Here is a 23,242-nt window from a genome sequence, read left to right as displayed (position 1 = left end):
TATACTGTATATTGTATATATTTCATGAGTTTTTGGATGACTGCTATCAATGACACAAACTTAATATATTTTTAAAATGAGCGCTCATAAACGTACAGTTTAATTGGACCCGCTGTGGTTCTGCTAATGTGGTGAATGAGTTAATCTTTCAACCAGCCCCTAGGATTGGCTGTTTATTGACCACAGTAAATAATGTGAAATGTAAACTGTGGAGAAATTATTCACAAAACGTGAAGTGAAACTAACATTTTAACAATAACTACTTACACTGCTTATATACAACTGGAGAGTTTTACTTGCATATGATTCACTGGTGAGATTTGATTTAATAGTAATACTCCCAATTTATAAAGCATCGAAATACAAGAGCATCTCAAGGCACCGCAATGAGCAACCATAAACAAACATTACACACAAACAAAATACGCACTAAATGCACGTCACGAAATAAAGCAATAAAACAACACAAGCTGGACAGATTGAGGGGTACCGTGACACCCACACAAAAGGCCTCTCAAAACACCGCAACCGCCACGCTAACGATGTCAGCGTGTCTGCTTGACACATGAATCCAAACATCTCTATTTCAAAATGACTTAGTGGTTGGCCCAAAATATGACTCGCACGCTTCATGTGTTTCCATTAATATTCCACCGTACGAATGTTGGAATGCACTCAACGTTATCTGCCACTGCCTTGGCACTGATGGCAGAAGCTGAAGTGGGATTGTGGCCTCCTCGGTCACAGCCACAGCTCAGATGCCTCTGAATGTTTGTAGCAGCACACAACCAAGTACTGTATTAATTTAAGACAGATGTTTTGGGCTTGTTCGCTTCACAACAAGTTAAAGGAATTTCCCAGAATGTATGTGAGAGCTTTAACCCAAGTAACTATCCCACTCGGAATGTGCTCTCACTTATGTTTTTTCCCGAAATTAAAACGGTGCACCCAATCCCGGCGTTTTACTGGATCAGGGGGGTCACAGGGAAATTGGAGCTGCTCAATTTTCAGGCCTAACAGATATCACGGCTCAAATACCTAAACAATTATTACAGCACAACATCGGGTGTTAATAGGCATGCTATAACTCACTATGGCCGTGCCACGAGTACTTGTATTACTAGACGTGCGATTATAATTTCAAGAATACAAGATGAACATTAACACCGTGCAGACAATTTATACTTGTTTAATGCTTTCATGTTGCAACATTTGAAGTTGTAAAGTTGCATTACGGCTAGCTTTTCTGCAATTGTGTGCAAGATATGTGCACGCATCACCCACACTTGATACTTTCTTTAAATCAATACCTACACCAATAGAGGCAGCTCAGCAGTAGAGCGAGTGGCACGGATTTTGAAGGTTGCAAATTCAAATTCTGTTTGAGAATCGACTGAGCCCATTATCACTCCAGGGTCGATAAGATAAGTACCACTTCGTGGGGAAGTCAACAGTACCAGGCGATGGTGGCGCACGTCTGTAATCCAGCACTGTGGAGGCATCGAGGGTTGGTGGTTCGCACAAATGTTGTAAAACTCATCTCCTGTGGGCATTGGAGTGCCTTATACCCTGGCCCACCAAAACACAGTACAGCAAGTGGACTAATTTCAATTTCTTTCCATCTGTACGGAAATGGAATGTTGTCCCCTCGTGCGTATGGGTTTTCTCCGGGTGCTCTGGTTTCCTCCCACTTGTATTAGCACTCGTCATTAATTGGCTGGAAAAAAATCGTACGATAAAAACCCAACACAACACCCTCCCGAGAAAGGGCCATCTGACTGAGTGTGGCTCTCCTGAATAAATAAGCAAATTATTAAATGGATAAACTTATTCCGGCCTATTGGAATGTGGAATATCCACCACTAGCTGAGGGCTATAAAGAGGAGATGAGCAGACATTCACTGACTTTATACTTTTGAACGTAATATATTTATTTTTCATCACCAACTATCTTTGACCAGCATGGTGAAGTATGGTCAAACAATTCCCATGACTGGTACAGCAAGCACAGGCTTTCACTCTGCATTGGATTGACAAATTTGATGACAATTATTGTATGATTTGTTTTATTGTGCTTAGGTATTAAATTCCTCATGTGATTTCATAACAAGCTAACCAGCAGGCCGATGTGGCATGTTACAAAGTAAAAAAAAACCTCTCTGTATGCATCTTATATATAAAACAACGTGTCAATGCCTTTAAGGGAGATTATTGAAAACATCTTATTTGACCCAGAGTTTCTTGTGAAGTACCTATAAGTAAAAATTTAAAAAACCAGCAGCAATGGAAATCCCCCACTTCACTGGAACTTGTAGGTTATTATTTCAAGATTATTGTTCTAAGCTCCTCCAGCATCTTATAATTAATTACTTCTTTCCACATGGAGCAACTCTAAGATGTGCGCTGGAGGGCAGCCACGGCAAACAAACTGCCCTGGGAAATTCCGGTGATTTGGAGAAATCCAAAAATGTGATGGGGGACTTTCGGAATGAACGGATGCAACATCACTGTTCAAGGCTCAAGCTACACATTTATAAATGTGTGAATGATTTAAACTGCTAGCACCAAATAACAATGATGAAATATTTTATAACGAATATGGCTGTCTAATCAATAATCAAATGTCAGTCTTGATCATCATAAGCCATGATCGATTCACTGCTGGATGAAGGCCTTCCAAAGTCATTGGGATCTCTCAGTCCAACGATGTAACAATCCAGCTAGCACTTGCACACGAGCTGATTTAATCACTCTACCTCGGGCGTTCCGACCTGGCTTTCACTCCATTGCGATTCTCGACCACCAGTAATAATCATCCCTTCCAATGACATGCAATGCCAAATCCTCTGTTTTTTATGGACAAATGTTGAACCGCCTAATTTATTTTGGCAATTGTGTTGTATTCTTGTAAAATATTTATACTTTTGTTTGTCTATGGCTCTATGCTCACTGATTTCACCAACTCGCACGGCGTGGTGAAGGTATGTGTATATAAACCCCGATGTACTTTGCTCACTTTCGTTAAAGAATTGTTTGGGGAAATTCACTGCGTGGCTCCAGGTTCAGTGGATCTGGTGCCATATTTCGCCTGCTGCCGGTGGAATTCCCGTTGTTGGAGAGGGGGCCCAGAGAGACGGGGGCTGGGGTAAGTGTGCACGAGGCCGAGGGAGGGTTTGCGTCACCATGCAGAACGACATAAAAGCCACGTTCTGAGTGCTCCTTAGCCAGACACAGCAAGACGCATCAAGATAATTTACTCCAAGACTCAACTGAGATCCAAACGAAAATGAAGCTTGCAGTGTCTTCACTTCTCGTGTGCCTGGTGCTGTGCATGAAATACTCTCAAGGTACTTATTAGTGTATGCTCGTGAATTCAGAGGGTTTTTTTTAAGATTGTACAGTATGTATAAAGGGATGTTCTTGTAGTATGTACCTGCATAATGTGTTGACTTATTGAGGCGAGGCGGTCTGTTTCTGCATAAATACTGTCGCCGATCATTGCTCTTAAAAACATGAAAATAAATGTGATAATATCTGTCGTGATGTATGAATCAGTAATAGATTGAATGCGACTCAACATTAAAAGCTTAATGGGATCAAAACACTATAAACATGTGTCAAGTATATGACCTCAATGCGAATTGAAGTCGTGGTTTTTTGTTCAAAGCTACAAACGATACACTCATAAAAAGAAACGTGTAACCAGAATCTTCCTTGTCATGCGTGGGGTGTTTTAGCTGCGCCAAGCCCACGATGCCTGTGCATTACGACATCGTCAAGTTTCATCCCCGTGAAGATGCTGAGAAACATTGAATTCATTCCCAAGAGTTCGCGCTGCAACAAAGTGGAAGTCATGTAAGTGAGAGCAGCTCTTCGTCGTTATCATCCGTGGCCAATCCACTGCTAGATGAAGGCTTCGGCGATCACAATCGTGCAGTGTAACAATCCATCTTCAAATCTGGTGACCCAGGCCACTCTCGCAAACGAGACTATATTGGTCTCGTGAGGTCTCACCTGGTTAAACAACTTAAGACCCGCACATATCCTGAATTCACCACTCCCCATCTCCTTAGTTGGATATCCAGACGAAGTCTCATCGTGCGCCATTAGATGAGTTCAGCTTTAAAGCCCTCGGCAGCTTCATGGTCTGACCATCAGCCTGGTTTGGGGAGTTGTCATGAGAGGGTCACATTCCGACCTTTTGTCACGGGTCACCCCTGGATTTGGGAAGGCAATCATGTGTTTATCCACATACTTGAGGCTCATAATTCAGTGCTGGATAAACAGAGCACCCAGTTCATTGTCTCTCCCAGCACCCTCGTCTGCTGAGCACTGCCACAGTTATGCTGCATGGTGTGTTGTTGCACTGTTTGCACCCGTGGGAGCCTCTTTCATGCGACTTCTTTATTATTAAGGGGAGAAAGGAAGTATCTCGTATAAGTGTTGTTAAAGCTCAATCTGTTTTTAGAAAGTATTTGAAAGCAAATCATTATCTCTCATGGATACAACACTTAAGAGCAGGCTTGTATTTAAATTGTGAATGATATTCGTAAAAAAATATCCTAATTAGTTTTTTGTCAGTATTGTATAATTAGGTCAAATGTGTGATGTCTCTTAAAAAGATAACACACGCTCTACAGTAATGAAAGGCTACAATGTGCTCATAAAATGCCTGATGCTTCTTGTTGACAGTGTGACCCTCAAAGCAAATATGGAACAAAAGATCTGTCTGAATCCAGCTGCCCCATGGGTGAATTCCCTCGTCAGCAAATTACTCAACAGGTAAAGCCACACGACATCACCTTGCCCGAACAACACTCTTGAACATAAAATGCCAACAAAGAAATATGTTCCGAATATTACGTAATATGTCCCAGCCCTGAATCAGGGCTCAGGGCCTCCCCATGCCACGCGGGTTTTGGGAGTTGTTTGACCACATTTCACCAAACTGGTCAGTGCGGGTTGGTGAAGACGAGGAGCAATAGACGTAAGAGCATAGAAGTATACAGTCATACTTTACAACAATGGATTTTGCTACACTGTCCTCTGCTGCCCACCACATAGTCCAAGTCTATGTCAAGCTATTGTGTTTGGTGGTTACCCATTAATCATCCAAGCACTGTCTAGGCTCAACCTTGCTTAGTTTCGGAGATCTGGTGCATTCTGGGTGGTTTGGTCAAAGGCACGATGTAAACTAGAAAAATAAGTAATATTTAAAAATACTTTTTTTTAAATGGCAGAACTCCAGGAAGTGGCCCTGAGGCTTGCCATAAAGTAAGGGACCGTGGTCATTTACAGCCAACGATAGTTGAGCGTGGACAATAAGACCCAAGCCGAAACATAACATTAAAAAAATAATGTTTAAAAATATATTTTTTAATTATATAATGTAGTACTGTCATCAGTATGACATAAGTATACCAAGTTTGCAGTCGATACCACATTGGGAAGTGGGTTAAAATTGAGTTACAAGATTTGAGGATATGACATCGACAACAGACAGAGTTAAATAAAAGCGTGTAAAAAACGTTATTCTTTTTTAAACTTGGCAATTGGTTAAATGAAACTGAAGTACACTGTGCTCGAAAATGCAAACTAAGGTGAAAGGTGTTTAGACTATAATGCATCATGGGACATACCTATAATACCACGCAATGCTAAGCTGGATTGTCGATATCTGTGCAGAAATGTGGGTGATCTATCAGGCAGATTAAGATACTGAAAGTTTGAAAGATTCCATCACGCTGGCACTTTTGATTCTTGGCTTGAAATAATCTTAACAAGAGAAAAATGTACTTTTAAAAGTGGATTCTATTTGCATTTGTAACAAGTTATGTTGAGGAAATGTCGAAATGTGGTTTAAATCGAAACATTTACAAGTCAGGCGTGACTGGCTGCATTACTGAAAGTTGCATCACGATTACGGGACACGTCATGTCAGTGTCATTCATTACTCATAGTCATCATAGCAAATTAACGATTAACAATGATTTGTTAATCCACTAGCAGAAGAAGGCCTCCCTGCGCTGTGTTGGTCGTGGGGTTTTGTTTATCATGCTTCACCACGCTCAGCAGTGCGGCTTGGTGTAGAGAGTATTACAGTATATGCTTACAAGTCTTTTCTAACGTTGACAAATATTTTCTTCCCAGGTCCCAGACGTCACCCCATCGAAAGTGAATGACATCTTACTTGAAGCTCACCGAAGCTTTCGTGAAGAGCAGAATATATAAGGAAGCATCGCAGCCTGACTCAGTGGTTATTAGCACAAACAAACTTGAGCAAATTGAACATGCTATAAAGTATATGCCTTTTACTGAAGTTATGGGTGGTAGATCAGATGTTTTATGACGGCAAGTAAGGTGGCAGTCCCTATATAAGGGGCCTTAGAACGGTGGCTTGTTATGAGCCACAGCTGTGAAATATTTGACATTCCTTTAGCTAATTCTTTTGGAAGAGTCGTTTGAATGGCCAATGAGATGCTAAATTATGCATCCCTATTTTTGGATACAAAAATTGTATTCGATTCTATCTGAACTGACTAATACTGGCAAAACATTCAGATTTAAATTAGCCGCATGTTAAAAAGTTAAACTTTGTAAAACATTTTTTTATTGATTATTTCTTTTAAGTTATTTTTTTTGGGTGGGATGCTGCCCTAATCTTTTATATTGATTGTGTGTGCATTTCGTGATCGATGGTGTATATTTTGTGAGTGTTTTGTGTGTGTTATGATTGTATGTATGTTGAACATCTTTCGCACCATATGTAGCCAACCGTTCAATACAGAGCAGCCTCCACTGCGCTATTGCACGTTATCCTGTGTGTGTATATGCAATTGTAACCAGGCTTGCTACTGTGATGCAATTATTTCCAGTAACTGCCAAGAGGGTGTCTCACCATGATGGTGCATAGTAAATTGGTTCCTGGAATATTTGCACTGAAAGTTGAATCCTCAGCTTCAAGCTCAGACTGCAGTTTAGTCTCGGGGCGTCACTGATGCTTACTTTATTGAGGGCGATATTGGCACGTAGAATAAATATTGGTTGATTGATTGACTGTGAGTCGAACATTCATCGTGATTGGTATTGTTCAAAGTAAGGATGGGCACTCAACTTAAGTTCTTAACCATGATATTTACGTCTTTGTTTTGCAGCCCTTTACATTACTTCGTGTGCGTGAATGTCCGTCACTTTTTGTGTTCATGGAATATTTTATATTTATATAAGAGGAGGCCGCACCTCCGATTAGCACGGTTGGCTACATACGGTGTGAAATAAGTTAAACTTACATACACAAAGAATCACTTTATTTTTTTATTTGGAGCATCAGTACAGTATTTTAAGTCATGATTGTAGTTGAGATATGGATCTCCTTTGGAGGGAGATGTCGGTCTGTAGCCCTATGACAGGTGCATGGGTGCTAATCGACCAGAATGCCGAATGTTACATATTGTTTTCATGAATGTCATTTACATCCCAGTACAATACCGCTTTCAATAACATGAATTTTCTTAAGATTCTGAATGCAACTGCATCTCAAAAACACTGCACAGAAAAAGTGGGCATTTTTATTCTCTAGACAGAGGATATCAGTCATAGGAAGAGGATAGGGGGAAGGTCTTGAAGGCCTGGACATTATTGGGGGAATGGAGTTCCAGACCATGCCGAGTGTTTTGTCAAATCCTCGCTGTGCTTGTAGTCATGTATCAGCGACACCTGATGTAGGCACAGATCGATATTGAAGCGTACACGCAGGCTTCATACATTTCGTAGGGCGTTTTACATCTTCAACGTTGTAAATGCAATCTCTCTTTGACGAAACACTTTGAGCTGGTTTCCATATAGGGAAAAAAAGTATGCCAGGTATCGTGTACGTTCAATGAAAAGTGTGCATTCATACAGTATTTAAAAGTTGACACCGGTTACACTGTAATTAATAATAAAAAAACTAGTAACCTTTTTTATTGTATATGTATGTGAAAATATCATGTTCAATTGTCTCACTGTATTATTTTATGTTTTATGTAATAAGACTTTTTCAAAGACAATCATTGCTACACGGGGATGAATTTCTCGTGGAATATATCCGGGCTGCCCCCTCCCCCCCCCCCCCAAAAGCCCAACCCCCTTCTCCCCCTGTCCCCGGCCAGCTGGGGTCGAGGGTTAAAATTCATTTTCCGGAGCTCCATCGGAAACAAAGCCCTGTTCTGCTGATTCTTATTTTCCAATAAACCGTCCAAATGTGATCTGTTGACTGCGTGATGTTTCTTGGAAATGATTTCATTGTTGGAGGCGAAGATTGGTGGGTCGCGCTGAGAGTGGTGGAACTTCCATACTCACTGCGGATGCGAGGTGGGCCCGAGATGGCACCACAGCAAATGGATTTTTGAATTCTTCTCTGGAGACTTGATTGTAGTTCTATTGTTTCCGTGTATAATCCAGTTTTATCTCGCGTTCTTCAGTTGTACCCAATGAATCTCATGATCAACTGAAATTGCCAACATTTCACATTAACAGCCACTGTTAATCAATCCATATACTGAGTTTGGACCCGCACCCAGCTAAGTGGTACAAGTTTAAAGCGAGTTCTAATTTTAAAAGAGGTATTGCCCAAAAATGGTGGCCCAACACACACCGTGTCGGTCATAACCGGTGCCGGATTAAGCTAGTGCGGGGCCTGTCGCATATGTTATTAAGGGGCCCTAAAAAAACACGTAAATATTAAAACACATACATTTTTTACTTGCCTAGTAAAGTAATTGTATTTTTTCATTTTCTATATAGCCAGACAATACGACAAATCGCTAACCTTAAACACCCAGTCGTTCATAAAAGTTGAAGGCAGTATAGTACTATGGTAATAGAGCAAGTGCAGAATCACTGAACCGGAATTTATAGCTTGAAAGCATTTAGCGCGAGGCCTTTGAAAGTGCGGGACCCGTAGCATATGTAGCTACTTTTGCCACGAGGATAATCCGACACTGCATATATTGAGTTTGGACTACACCCAGCTAAGTGGTACAAGTTTAAAGCTAGTTCCATTTTTAAAAAAGGTATTGGCTAGAAATGGTGTCCATCCACACACCGTGTCGGTCATAACCATACTTTACCACGCTGATCAGTGCGTGTTAGTGCGTGAAGCGGGTGTACCAGGACAGGTTCAGCCATCACTCGCCACTGATGATCGGCCTGTGTTGGGAATTCGAACTCGGCTGCGTGGATTCCTCGTTCGTACGCAGTGCACTTAACACTGCCCCCAAATGGCAAATTTCGTGAATGCGGAAAATGGGCGGGAGGCTCCGCCAGGGGGCGCCACAGCCCCACAAGTTCGCTCACGTACCGCCTGCCCGCCCGCTCTGTGGCGGTCTCGGTTGTAATAGGAACTGCATCTCAAAGGGTTTGCTCTTCACTGGCCAAACGAAATCACGACTTAAAAGGTGCTCGCTAACAGCACAGGACTTAAGTCCGAACGGTGGCTGTTGTCTTTACGCACCCTGAGCAACAGGTAGGGGTCACAGAAGAGAACGAGCGAGCAGAGGTAACCACCGCCAGTTTACAACGACTTGCGCTTAATCCGTGAAAGCTGTGGGTTTGCCAAACATTTACAAGTATACTCTTTGGTTCACGTAGGTAGACATAAAATGAAACAAACCACGACGTTTCGATCGCAACGCAAGCAATCCCCATCAGGTTGAACAACCACAGCAAGAAAAAAATGCTGAAGTAGGCGAGATAGCTGGAGTATGGATTCCTGCAGTCACGAAAGCTTCAAATCAAGATTATTTACACGTACATTTAATCATCAGACAATAAAGTGTGTTCATCACGTATCGCCAAGTGCCATTATTGCAGGTTCACTAATTGTGGACGCAATGTAATATGTGGTCCTTGTTGAGCCATCGGTCCAAACATGGCTTATCGGTCCCACCCAGGGTGGCGAATGCTAACAATGATTTTCGCGTAGCATTTTCTAAGTTACAAATAACTATGATAGCAAGGTCGCGGTGGTAGCTATTTATGAGAAACAAAGAGGGTACCCGTTACTGTAGTTTAATCGCGAATATATTTCGTGGAAAAAGAAAGAAACTACACATAATGTGACATGAAACACAACGGCAAATGAAAATAAATATGAAGTGTTTCTAGATTTTAAGCTTATGTGACTGCAAGGATTCATAAGCTTAGTTTTTTTCGGTAAAGTCACGTAGGTAAAAAATTGTTATATAAATAATAATAGAAATAAAATAATAAATCACGACTTTTCGGGCGCAACACAAGCGTCCGTCATCAGGTGGGACAACCACAGCACGAAACAAATGCTGAAGTGGGCCCGAAACGTCGTGATTTATTATTTTATTTCTATTATTATTTATATCATTTCATTATTTATTATTTATTTTTCTTTTTACCTACGTGACTTTACCGAAAAAAACCTAAGAGTATAAACATGAAATGTGTCTGTAAAACAGTGTGTACGCTAAGCTCTCTGCCCGTGGTGGATACAGGGTAGCATTTGCCACCCTAAGTGGTAGCGACAAACCCCATCCAGGGTGGCTCAAGGGCTTGAGCCATTCCAAGGTGCCACGATTGCATTCGGGAGCTCTGACGTTCGTTTTTGGGGTTGCTGCCGCGTGCTGAGCTTGATGTCCGGCGTTTTGTTCCACGTGCTAGCAACTTTTTTTAGGAGCTGAATTAATTCCCGAATGAGCACTCAGCACCTCGAAGGAGCTCTCCGAGGCGTTTCTTTGGGGGTTTCTATACTGCCTGTTGTTCGGCGTGGAGCGAAACGTCGGACGTCATACCGAACAACAACACGGTAGGTACATCCTGAGATCACCATTTCGGAGAGACCTCCCATGGACAGTATGTTTAATCAAGTTACTTCCACAATAGCCAGTTGTTATGGTTGTATTTTTTTTGTCACAGAGCAAAGAAAGATTATTTCGGAATCCAATGATTTGCACAACTGCTTGGATGTGTCACATTACCTTCCGCCTCCAGAGCCGCACGGATTTATTTTCGGTATTAAATGTGAATTCACCAACTTGCATGGACCAGTGTGGAGAAGTATGATCAGACAAACTCCCATGGCTGACACGGCGTGGGGAGGCCTTCGTCCAACAGTATATTCAACAAAGGGCAGTACATTACCATTTACTTGATAACTGTGTTTTGCCATGGACTTGTTGGTGGGTTGAATAGAGCCCTGGGGAATCGCTATTAACATGGACTTCACCGGATGGCGCATTCACTCGCACGAGCGGCAGACAATGATGGATATGCTGTCTGAGGAGTCCGAATACGTGTGAAACCAGTATACAGCTGCCTTTTCTTTGTGCTATCTGCATTTAAAAAATGTTGCTTTCTCAGCTATTTTGAGTTTATGGCCACCACAAAGCTGCATGCAGAAATGTGGTTTTCATCTCAAGAATGGCCGTCATCTTAACATGCAAAGCATTCCGTAAGTCTTGTTATGTTTTGTTGCTGCAGATACAATGTTTGAGTACATATAATCGGATATTATTTTGGAATCGTCGGATTTACACTTTGCAGTATTCACCGCAATTTGTAGTTGGTTGGTAAAATCTACATGGATTTCTTTTGGGACTTGGGCATTTTTGCCAAGGCCGTCCCCGGCGTGAAAGCCATCATTGAGTGGTATCTAGAGACGAGGTCCTGGGCTTGTGTTTAATGGGACCCCTGGGGAGTTGAGCTATAAACGTGGGCTCCACCGGATGGCTCATTCACTCACTTGAGACCTTGCAATTTGATCGCCTAATGAATGGGAATATGTTTGACAAGGGCACGCTGAGCACTTTTATGGCTTCGAACCAAACTCCGTGATTCTTTCAAAAAAAAGCATTATATAGTATAGCCTGTGCATATATATAATGACGAAGGTGTCAACAATTCTGAGATGGTCAATATTTTCATCCATTGATATGTATGCGTTTGTTTCTTATATACAATATTCAGAAAATATATTTGAATACATCTAAATAACCTTGGCAAAAGTGTGTAACGTTTTCTGATTCCTCTTTTAATATGCATGTTTGGTAACCTCTTCATACAATCTTCATATGGCCGTTCCATTTTTGTACTTAGATTGTATTTATTTACAAATATTGTTTATTTAGGCCTTGGTTTGTGAGAGCTTGGATGACGGCAGAAGTGTTGACCAGGTCAAAATAATTTTCATAATTTGCAAAGGCTAGGCACTGGTAATTTGAATTCATTGGTCTTTTCTAGAATCCGATTGACAATATGTATGTGGTTGATGGTAGAGAAACCATTGCAAAACCCTGATTGCTGCCATGGTCGGTTGGCCTCCAATTTGTTCTTTATTCTGTTTTCCATTGATCCTCGTGAACAATTTATACAACTGTTATAAGAGGTCGTTCTTCAAGTCGGTTTTATGCACAATTTTGAATTATAAGAACGAGGCATCATTCCATAATTGCGGTACTTCATATCTATGTACATATCTTGTGAACATCTCTGCTCATTTTGTTCCAGCAGTTGGTCCCACTTTTTTGATGATGTCCACAGTTATACCATCTGGTCGAGGAGTTGTCCAATTTTTTACACTGCGAAGGGCAGAGTTAACTTGTATCACATCCAAAACTTCCTCATCTTTATTAAAAAAATTGGTCTGATTTCTGGGCAGTATGCATTTTTTTTATTTGATTTGATTTGTGGAAATGTATCATCGTTAACATTTTCAAGCCACAGTGGCAGTTATGTCAATAAAGTGTATAACTAATAAAATGAAGTCCTAGGACGTGTACCAAGTTAAGGCCCTTTAACGATGTTTGTTCCATTGGGGTTTTTTCCATTCACGTTTATATGCCTGGCAGCGGTCTCTTACCTTGCTGCTGAAACATGCATTATGGAGACTTTTGTCTAAGCCGCATATATTCAAAAACATGATATAACTTTTTAAAGACATTTTGGAATTGCCAATGCCTCCAGAAATGTTTTGGAAGGAAGGTTGAAGCTGTGGTCTGTGGAATTTCAAAGTAATGTGGTTGCAGTAAGTTGTTTATAGGCAGATGCATAATCCATTTGTAGACTTTTAAACTGTAAAAAAAATCTGGAACTGTTTTGTCAACTGGGCCTCCTAACCCGAACAGTATGTACAGTACACTGTAGTTGCATAGCTCTGTAAACATTTAGTGGAAGATGTATTTAAATGACAACATTGCATATTTTCAAAGACCCATTTATAATACTTTTAGATGGACCTTTGTTTAAAAGAATCAATAAAGTCTAGAATGGTAGAAAGCAGCTATAAGCTAAAGTCAAAATTAATCGGTTGAAACGCTACGCGATTTCCCGAGCTAAATGACGTATTGCACTCGAGTTCAAAACTACAGAGCAAAAGGAGAATGGCTTCTTTTATATGGGATTCTTGAGCAGCCATTTCAAATCCGCTTAATCTTTTGCCGGAGAGGACAAAAATGTCATGGCATGATCGAAAGTGCTCGGAGTGATGCGAGGACAGTGCGTAGTTCATGAAATGTCAGCGCGTGCGTGTGCACGTACGTGCGTGTGTGCGTTCGCCTTTCTCACACACTGCTGACAGAATTGTTTGACTCTTTCCTGGCATCAGTCATCACACAGCTCCTGAATTGTCGTAGATTACAATGTGCAAGCATGCACAACCACCACCGAACACATAGCGAGCATTGTCGAGCACAGTTTTGCCAATTTTACAGACAAGAAATTCCACAATAATATATTGCCAATATCCAAGGTTGTAAATCACGACCTGTCATAATTGTTTTTAAATTCTTACTACTTGTGTTAATTTTTTAATTGTTCACGACATTTGTTTTAATGTTAAGTGTCAAAAGTAATTTTCAGGGAAGTCCTGCTTCAATGTTTTTGTTTTTGGAATATTTTTCCAGTTTAATCTCAAACTGCTATTGGCATGAGACAAAGTATGCATTCGGAACTCGCGCAGAGCAGTGCAACAACCCTTCTTGTAAAAACATGTTCGAGTGAAGTGGATGTTACAGAGTATTCTTCAGAACTCGGTGTATTTTGAACCCAGGATCTCAATAGTACAAGCTCAGTACTCGAACCTCTCAATGCACCTGGCCACCTCGTTTTATATTCATAGTACTGTACTGTAATGATTCGTATGGAAAGGAATTGTAATGCTCGGGGGGAAAAAAAATCTACCTTTGCATGAGGTGGTTAACCTTCGCTCCAGAAAGAGATCGTAACCTACTTGATGTACTGCCTCCGTCAGGTTCCTTGTTGACCTGCTGATCGGTTTCTCAGAGAATCCACCAACATCACTTCCAAATCACTGGATATCATAGAAGCACCACCACACTCAGCCTGTCATGACCACTGACCCTGGAATGTTGCGTAGATTTAACCAATTAAAAATAGATATTACACCCATGGTACATAATGCAAGTAAAAATCTATTACAATGTATGCAAATTATTTACCGCACAAACTAAACAGAAACAATACAAGTGGGACGGTTATATTTAGATAAAAAAAAATCATTAAAGTGAACTGCACCCTGAATCATGCCAATTCATCAAATCGTCGTGGGCGGTGGGGATTTATCATGACATGCCTTATTACCATATTCCTATCATAACCACCCCAAAAATAGATAGACAGTACACGCACAACGCAAATGTATTCTGTTCAGTGTTTCTGTTCACCTGGGTTGCCTGTCAATGTTCCAGTTTGGTTGTTCAATTGCAATAATCTCTTTGGTTCTTTCGGTAAAGTCACGTAGGTATAAAAAATATAATAAAATAAATCACGACATTTCGGGCGCAACACAAGCGTCCGTCATCAGGTGGGAAAGCATGGTCTGCTGCTGATGCAGACCGAAATAACCAAAGAGTATGGATTCCTGCAGTCACGAAAGCTTCAAATCAAGATTCGATTGCAATACATTAACTCTTTTCCAAAGCTGCCCTTTTTTCAACAGTCTTTTTGTCCAGGACCCCCCTTGTTGTGTTGCTACTCGACGTGTCTCACGATGGAGACCGGCAATTGTGGAGGCGCCAGAGGTTTTTCTATTTTGGAGAAGTCTGCATGCAAACCACAGACTGAAACCAACGCAGACTGGAGCCCATGTTCTTGCTTTTGATGATGGTTAAATAAGGAAACAATCTCCGTTTCCTTCTTTGTGAAAACAAAATAAGATCGCATAAACTTAGAGCTGGTACTGGAACAGTGAAATCAGTTTTTACTTTTTATCTTCTTAATGAAACCTACATTATAATGGTGGCCAGCTTTGTTGTAAATTGAGATTCTGCAACCGAGCTCGCATTTAGAAATTCTGAAATTCCTGCTTGGTTAAACAGTCGCCGGAATGTGTTTTTTTTACTATAATTAGATTCAGATGTGGCCATTGTGCCACGCGAAACTGCAAGGGGTTTGGACTGTCAGCGCAAATCGGCGCACGCGGTGCTGAGTGGACCATGGGAGAATGAGGTCCGTGTGTTTGTGCTCGCTGTGTGAAAATGCTTAGACAGTGAAACGCACTCCATTTATCACTTTGGCAGAGCAGCACTTTCATCAAAACTTCACCACTCTGATGAACGAATCCCCCCATCGTATATGAAGCGTGGTTGTAACGACATTTGTTTGGTCTTCATTACGAAGTAATTGAAATGCAATGACATCACGAATACACACAGTTGCCGTTATTAAAATACAATATTGCCTTATTGACATTGACGTGGGGATTATTGCTGAATTTGTTTCTGCTTCTTCGGCATCTGCCTGGGACGCGTTTCGGACTGTGTCCTTTAAAAGCGTGGCATTCGCTGGGCACGCCACCTTCAAGGGTAGATGGGGCGTGTGGATTTCCGCGCGCTCGTCCCAACGCGCCTTCACGGTGCGCGTGTGTCAGTGATCACATGACATCCTCCGCATACGCCAGGCATGTTTGTCCCATGAGGACGCCCGAGAAAGCTCATGTAAGGACATAAACCACCCACGCCCCCCACCCCAACTTACAGTGTTCACGTTCTGATTAACTTTTTTCTAACCCAAGTGCAGTAATGCAATGCAAATGTTTAATATACAATGCAGCTTGGAAAATAATTGTGTGTAGACCTGCAGCCTGGTATGTAGAACCCCGATTTTCCTGCGACTTTTACTACCTCTGTACTGAAATCCGTAAACACTCAAATTGCCTGCCGCCCCATTCATATTATCCGTGGGGTTTGCTGTCCTGCATTACGGGATGGCTTTCTATCATCCGCATTTTTTTAACATCGCAGCTCGTAGTAGATTTAATCTGCGACGTTCCTCCTTCACAACACCACAGATAAAACAAAAGAGTTATGTTATAATGGTGGTTACATTCAGTGATGGCGTTATGGGTGGAAGGTGACCTTAGGCAGTTGCATCGGGCACGAAGTGTAGGAGGGGGGTTGAGGAAGGCATAAAATGCATTTCAGCGTGCCCTCGCAACCCCCTGCGGTATTTCCGGAGGTGGCTCCCTCCCCCCACCTCTTCCCCCCACCCTCTTCCCCCCCACCTCCTCCCCCCCCCCACCTCTTCCCCCCCACCTCCTCCCCCCCCCACCTCTTTCCCCCCCTCTTCCCCCACCTCTTCCCCCCCATCTCTTCCCCCCCACCTCTTCCCCCCCATCTCTTCCCCCCCATCTCTTCCCCTCGAATCTCTTCCACCCCACCTCTTCCCCCCACCTCTCCCCCCCCCATCTCTTCCCCCCCCCCCACGTCTTCCCCCCTCCCCCCCCCACGTCTTCCCCCCACCTCTCCCCCCCCCATCTCTTCCCCCCCCCCCCACGTCTTCCCCCCACCGCCTGTTTTCCCGACTCCGGGGAAGCACAGAGTTGATGAGGGTTCTCGTAAACTTCGTGCCAGGCCTGGTTGCAGTCGCCTTGATCACAGGAAACGGCTTCTGCGGCCCGTGTTTGCTCATTAATAACTATTAATTGAGTGTAATTGTGCAGAGAATAAGTAACAAAATAAATGAGCAAATATAATGCCTCCTTTCCATGTTTGTCTCTCCACGTAAACATCCAAGTATTTATTTATTTTTATGCATTCTCTGTAGGCTGCGCGGCCAAGTGGATGTAACAAATGCATTTATTGTTTTAATGTGAAAAGACAAATAGATGTATGGGAAAGGAGGTGTAATGCGTGCTTATTTAGTTTGGCGCTTCCCCCTTCATCAGTTAAAACAATCTACTGAGGGATAGACTCCACTCGGGCAAAGATCGGCAGTGAAATCACTGTCATCAGTGTGCCGAAGTGGATTAGCCGGGATAATATCGCAATCAGAGGAAGTGTGCGCACACAGTGTTTGGAGAATGGCAGATTGTTGGCAGCGTGCAATGTAAAAAGTTCAGCTACGATTCATTTGGTTGCAGCGTGTGAGTAACTTTACGCACAACAATGGCATCAACTATTTATGCAAATGTTTTTTTTGGTAGAAAAGCCATCCACTAAAATAAATGGTTGAACGTTTAAAAATAAAAATGGAATTCCTGTAAGTGACAATTGCTGTCTAAATGCAGTGTCGTGGTTTTAATTGCTTTTGACAATTTCTTGGAGAGGTAGACAATTTGAAGGGTATTTGTTTTTTTTACAAACTTCACTCAAGGTTGGTGGGGTGTAACGGTTAGATTTAATGGGCCATGTGCGTGTAAGTGCAGGAGGGATCATCTGCACACAACTAAATTACTCCTCATTAAATCGGAAACCTTCACACTGAAGTCAGAAACCACTTTCGTTGATTGACCTAAGCATGAGGCTAATTGCTTTTATGGTGCCTTTTAATTGGTTGAAAATCTATGCACGCTGCGTGGTACCTGAGTAATTGCGATGACGAACAAGCGGAGAAATGTCTTTCATTTGTATTAAAGTGTGGGGAAGGCCTCATCCAGCAGTGGATTGACAAAATATCTGCGCATGTTCCGTATTTACCTTAGGAAATCCACGGTGAGTCTCAAAACTAATTTTCAAGAGTGTCCTGCATTTGTATGTTTTACCAATGCCATTAATACATTTTAATACGTAAGTGTATGCCTTGTCTTAGTTTCTTGTGATATTAGCACTTGCTAAACTGCCGCTCTTTGGTCGCTGTTGCAGAGGTGACAACCCCAGTACAAATGGCACGAGGAGGCCCTGGCGAAGCCGGTCGGGCTATTTCAATACACACAATAGACAGGAAGGGTAAGTTCAAAGGGCTCGCATAATGCACATAATGTACGTGGCCTCAGTAATCCCCCCCCCCCCCCACGTGGTGCAAGAGCGCAGAAGCGTGGTCACCACATCTACGCCTCTATATAAGGAACGACACAGTAAGACTTCTCCACAGATCTGTCTGTCGCCTGATGAAGCTAGTTGTAATTACTGGCGAAACGTCGTACTCAGATTGTAATTATTGTGGCTTGGCTCTCCAACACGCCGGTGTGCTGTACTAGTGACGAATTGGCGTGTTCTGTTTACGTGACAACCCTTACTAGTTGGCCGTGTCGGGTGGTGGCGGGTTTTGACGACATATATTTACGCGATCTAACCCAAAACACCTCTTATGGATGAAATTGGTGGCGAAAGCCTAGGTGTTAAACTAACAAGGAGTACTGTAAGCTCATCCCTCCCCCATCACTCTGCCTGTTCATTTCCATATCAATGCACCCTTGTACTGTGCATCCATCAATCATCCTACAGTTCCGGGCTATCAACCCCAAAAAAAAATAACTGAGACGCGCGTTAATATTCCACGGCACGAACCTCAATTCAAATGCGCGATTTTCGAATCTTGTGTGCGCGTGCGTTTGTTTTGTTGACGCTCGCCCGAACAACAACAACAACAGAGATTTGTTGTAAAGTGTGAGTGCTGCCGACAGCGCGTCTCCCAGCTGAACGTCCGCTGACAGAGCTTCGGCCGTGAAATCCGTCTCGCCGACTCCGAGGGTCGCGTCTGGTTTTTGAAGCAAAACAGGAAAAAAGGTTTGAAATTCCCGGAGGGGGGGTTTGCCTTTGCCGTCGAGCACTGACGTATTCTCAGGTTTTTTCGGTAAAGTCACGTAGGTAAAACATTAAAAGTAATGAAAGTAAAATAAAACAAAACAAAAATAAAAATAAAATTCACGACGTTTCGGAGGCAACACAAGTCTCCGTCATCAGGTGGGACCGTCACAGCCAGATTAGCTGCATCTTGATGCAGCTAATCTGGCTGTGACGGTCCCACCTGATGACGGAGACTTGTGTTGCCTCCGAAACGTCGTGAATTTTATTTTTATTTTTGTTTTGTTTTATTTTACTTTCATTACTTTTAATGTTTTACCTACGTGACTTTACCGAAAAAACCTGAGAATATGAATCATTGCAGTCACGAAAGCTTCAAATCTAGAGCACTGACGTGATGTGCTCTGCTGGGACCCAGGGCATTCAAATGTTTGATTGCGGCTGGCTGTTCGCACGCTGCCTGTAACACTGGCTTCTCCTTTGACCAGATGGGTTTGATATCCCCAAGCTCTGGGGCTGCTTTGTGGGTTATGTTTTTCCTTTCGATTGGCTTGCACTTATTAGTAATCTCATCATGTTGGGCATTTGTTTCCCCTTTGTTTGTGTATACTGTGGCAGGGGTTGCGAGTTCATGCATGCCGCTGTCCTGTATTTGGCCGGGATAAGCCACAGCCGTTTGAAAAGCAGTAAAAAATAATTAACGATTTACTGATATGTACACGATGTCCATTAGTAATTCATGCGGTAATATAGTTGAAAAACACAGGACAATTATAATTGAATAAAGAAACTGATCATTTTACAGTCATTTGCCATTCCACGACTGGATGAAGGCCTCTGCTGTGTCAGTCATAGTGGTTGTTTGACCAGACATCACCATGCTGATGTGGGTTGGTGAAGGGGGATCTATGACCGACTCAATTATCACTCATCACAGATGTTCACCATGCTGGGAATCGAACTCAGTTGGCTGAGTTCATTGCACGACCTTGCAACTGCATCAGTGTCGACGTCCATAACTCTGAATGCCGAGGATCTCATAAGCGTGAAAGCTTTCAACAAATATACTGCACGTACAATTGAATTCAGTGCACGGTTGAATGTTTCACATTTTAATGAGCAGAAATGAAGTGTTAATTAAGGATCGACAAATTTACATCGATTGCTTTTCTTACAAAATGGGTTATGTTGGCTAGATTGTCATCATAATTTTTAAGCATTTGCTTCTCCTTATGTTACACTTGTTATTTTCGTTGTCAGTATTCCCCGAGCATGCATGATTGCGCGGCGTGCACTCTCGCAGCTGCAACAACAGTGCGATGCTCCCTGAGAGAGGCCCTCTTTGGGATACATTTTGCCGGCCGTAACAGTATTTATTATTTCTGGAAACGTCAAAAGGTGCCATACTGCATTGACCAAGCCACTTCGGTTTTTCCCAGCAAGACCGGCTTGGGTCACCGTTGTGGCCTTTGGAGGCTTTTGCTCATCTCGAATTTGCTTGCTCACCCATGCGTCGTGCTCGAGCAATGTTTGCGGAGAAATTTAGACAAAGGCCATTGCGGGCTTCGTCACAGTGCTGCAGTATCAAAACACTGAATATAATTTCACATATCCATATGTGGTCATATGAAGCGATGATTGATAGCGAAGCTAAAAAGCTCTGCGTATATTTTTAGGAGCACGTTTCACTGTAATTAATCTGTTTCATATCTGCCTTCACAATCGGCTTAGTAATGGGATGGCCAGAGAAGATTGGATATTTTTTTATTTAATTTTGCTGCAGTCGTATAGCATTTCTTTTGTGTTTTAAAATCCCAGTGGTCGCTGACGCGGTAAAAGTATTTAAGTTTTTTGTAGAAGAGTGGATTTGTGGCCAAGAAACATACGGAGCCATGGGCAGTACCTTCACGCTCAGTGGAAGCCATCAGAAATAAATCTGTTTTATAATAAGGTAATGAGTGTTATTATAAAATACAATGCCTTCGTTATGAAGCTGTGCATCTTGGCAGAGAGTAATGTAGGCTTGTTAACATATACATGCAGTCGAGTACAGTATTTCACCACAATTATGTTTGTGTACATAAAGTTGTAACTTTATCAACGGCGGTTTGAACTTTGCATGCGTGTAACTTTTTGCGTGTTTTTACATGACCTATTGTGTGAAGCCATTGTGGGTACAATAGATTGAAACCTTGGCACTTCCACTCTCGTTTTAATCCATTACATTGGCCCCATTCCAGTACAAGAAACTATCCCGGTTCATCCTCTGCCCACGTGAGCAACTGTGAACAAAAACATTGTAATTTTTCATTAAAATGCAACACTATCCCTGAAAGAGATTGATGTGACCGTAGCTGTCAATCCCCCCCCCCCCATAATGTTGGGGAGCTGGAGGGAGTGGCTAAGCCTCCTTGCTGAAGGTTCAAAATCTTAGGGTCGAGCAAAAAAAATGTTGGCGCAAAAAATGTTTGAGTATCATGAAGCAATGTGCGTCGCAGCCTTTGCTTGCTCGTACACAGAGGGGTGAGAACTCGAGCAGAATGCAAGCAGATCGTGTCACTCACAACAGCGGATCATATCTTCACTGGTTTTCTTTACGGTTTAAAATGTATTTAAAATTATTTTTTTGTTGACTGTCTTGCCCCCCCCCACCTTCTCACTGAGGTTTTGTATGCCCCCCCCCCCCCTGTCTAAGCAAGGTCACACTTACAGGGTTGAGTCGCATCATCGGTGTGCCGAAGAGTTATTAATTCCTTACATGTGTAGTGTAATAGCGCTGGCTGGTGGACGGTAGTGATAACTGTGGTGGACAGACAGCACACAGGGCGTGTACGGTGTGTGGGCAGAGGGGAGGAAGGGGATGAACTGGGGCAAGGGTCACGGAGGACCCCATCTGGAGGCAGCTGGAACCTGCTGGCAGGTTCGAGAAGGGAGGCGCGGTCAGGGTGGAGCCAGGCCGCGCTGCGAGCATAAAAGGAGCTGAGAGCGGGGGCTCGAGGCTGCCGGTTCTGGGAGTGGACTTGTCTCGTCGTTGCTGTCGTCTCGTCGCCGTCGTCGCTAAACGTCTCCGCTAGATATTGCGCTACAAGATAGTAGTTAGCTATCTCAGTAGGCGCCGTTAGTGTTAGACGGCGAGTGTAATGTACAGGCTAGGCTGAGCTACTGTGGAGAGTGTGTGGACGAGACTGTGGAAGTTGTTAATAAAGTGCCTCCTATAAACTCTGTCTCTGAATCGTTGACACTACACATGTAACACTACTCTATGTTATTGTAATGCAGATAATAATAACAATAATATTAATGTAGTACTGTACTCGGCTATAACCTTCTGCTGATATACAGCCAACTTAACAGATTTTATTCAACATATCAGCACAGTGGTATAAACGACTAACGATGACTATGGTTTTAAAGATGTTTGTTTATAAGACCCACTCCACGCACATGCGTCACTTGACACCCTGGATAACATTGCCAATGAATGTTTCATATCAAGGGATTATTAAAATATTTTTTGTTTATAAAGGAAAAGTGATCGCTAGTGAGGCAACATTTTTTTATGTAAGCAAGTGAACAGTATAAATATTGTTCAATTCTTGGTTTTCCCCCGCACCTCTGATTAGCAAGTTTGGCTACGTACGGTGTAAAAGAATTTCATCACACCATTCATATATTAAGATGGGGTAATTTTAGTCATCCTAAAACAGGGATGGGGAACCTAAGGTTCTTGACTTCATTTCATACGACCCCTTGGCCACATGAGGCCTACCACTTTTAGACACCGCACGAATTACGTTTATCCTTCACCACAAGAATCTTGGCTTTACTGCACGCATAATCAAATTCACGAGGGGAACGTTTTCTACCTGACACTACCGTGTTTCTGATTTTAGCACGTCCAGTCACATCCGTCATTCCAAGCGCCTCTTGCAGCGACAGAAGTGATTGTGGCGTGTGTGCTCATGTCTCACCAAAGGTATTTGGGAGTCCGACCCGCAGTAAGGAAAAAGGTTACCCATAAAATTACCATCAGTATTTAATTTGGAGCTTTCGTGACTGCACGAATTACTCTTTGGTTCTTTCGGTAAAGTCACGTATAAAGATAAAATAATAAATTAAATACTAGCATACGACGTTTCGATTGCAACACAAGCAATCGTCATCAGGTATAAATGCATTTTTGTGTTTCTATTTCATTTATACCTGATGATGATTGCTTGTGTTGCAATCGAAACGTCGTATGCTAGTATTTA

At 42.4% G+C, this 23,242-nt stretch overlaps 1 protein-coding gene across 1 annotated transcript; it reads left to right on the top strand.

The window, feature by feature from the left end:
- Nucleotides 1-3,213: 3,213 nt before the first annotated feature.
- Nucleotides 3,214-8,246, top strand: LOC144941937 (alveolar macrophage chemotactic factor-like). Its single transcript, XM_078868455.1, has 4 exons — nt 3,214-3,347; nt 3,738-3,855; nt 4,693-4,782; nt 6,151-8,246. The coding sequence occupies exons 1-4, from the start codon at nt 3,287-3,289 to the stop codon at nt 6,176-6,178; spliced, it is 297 nt and encodes a 98-aa protein (XP_078724581.1). The 5' UTR covers nt 3,214-3,286; the 3' UTR covers nt 6,179-8,246.
- Nucleotides 8,247-23,242: the final 14,996 nt, after the last annotated feature.

The sequence above is a fragment of the Lampetra fluviatilis genome, chromosome 2 (assembly GCF_964198595.1).
Source record: "Lampetra fluviatilis chromosome 2, kcLamFluv1.1, whole genome shotgun sequence".
NCBI classification, from domain to species: Eukaryota; Metazoa; Chordata; class Hyperoartia; order Petromyzontiformes; family Petromyzontidae; genus Lampetra; species Lampetra fluviatilis.
This window is presented reverse-complemented; position numbering and strand designations above follow the sequence as displayed.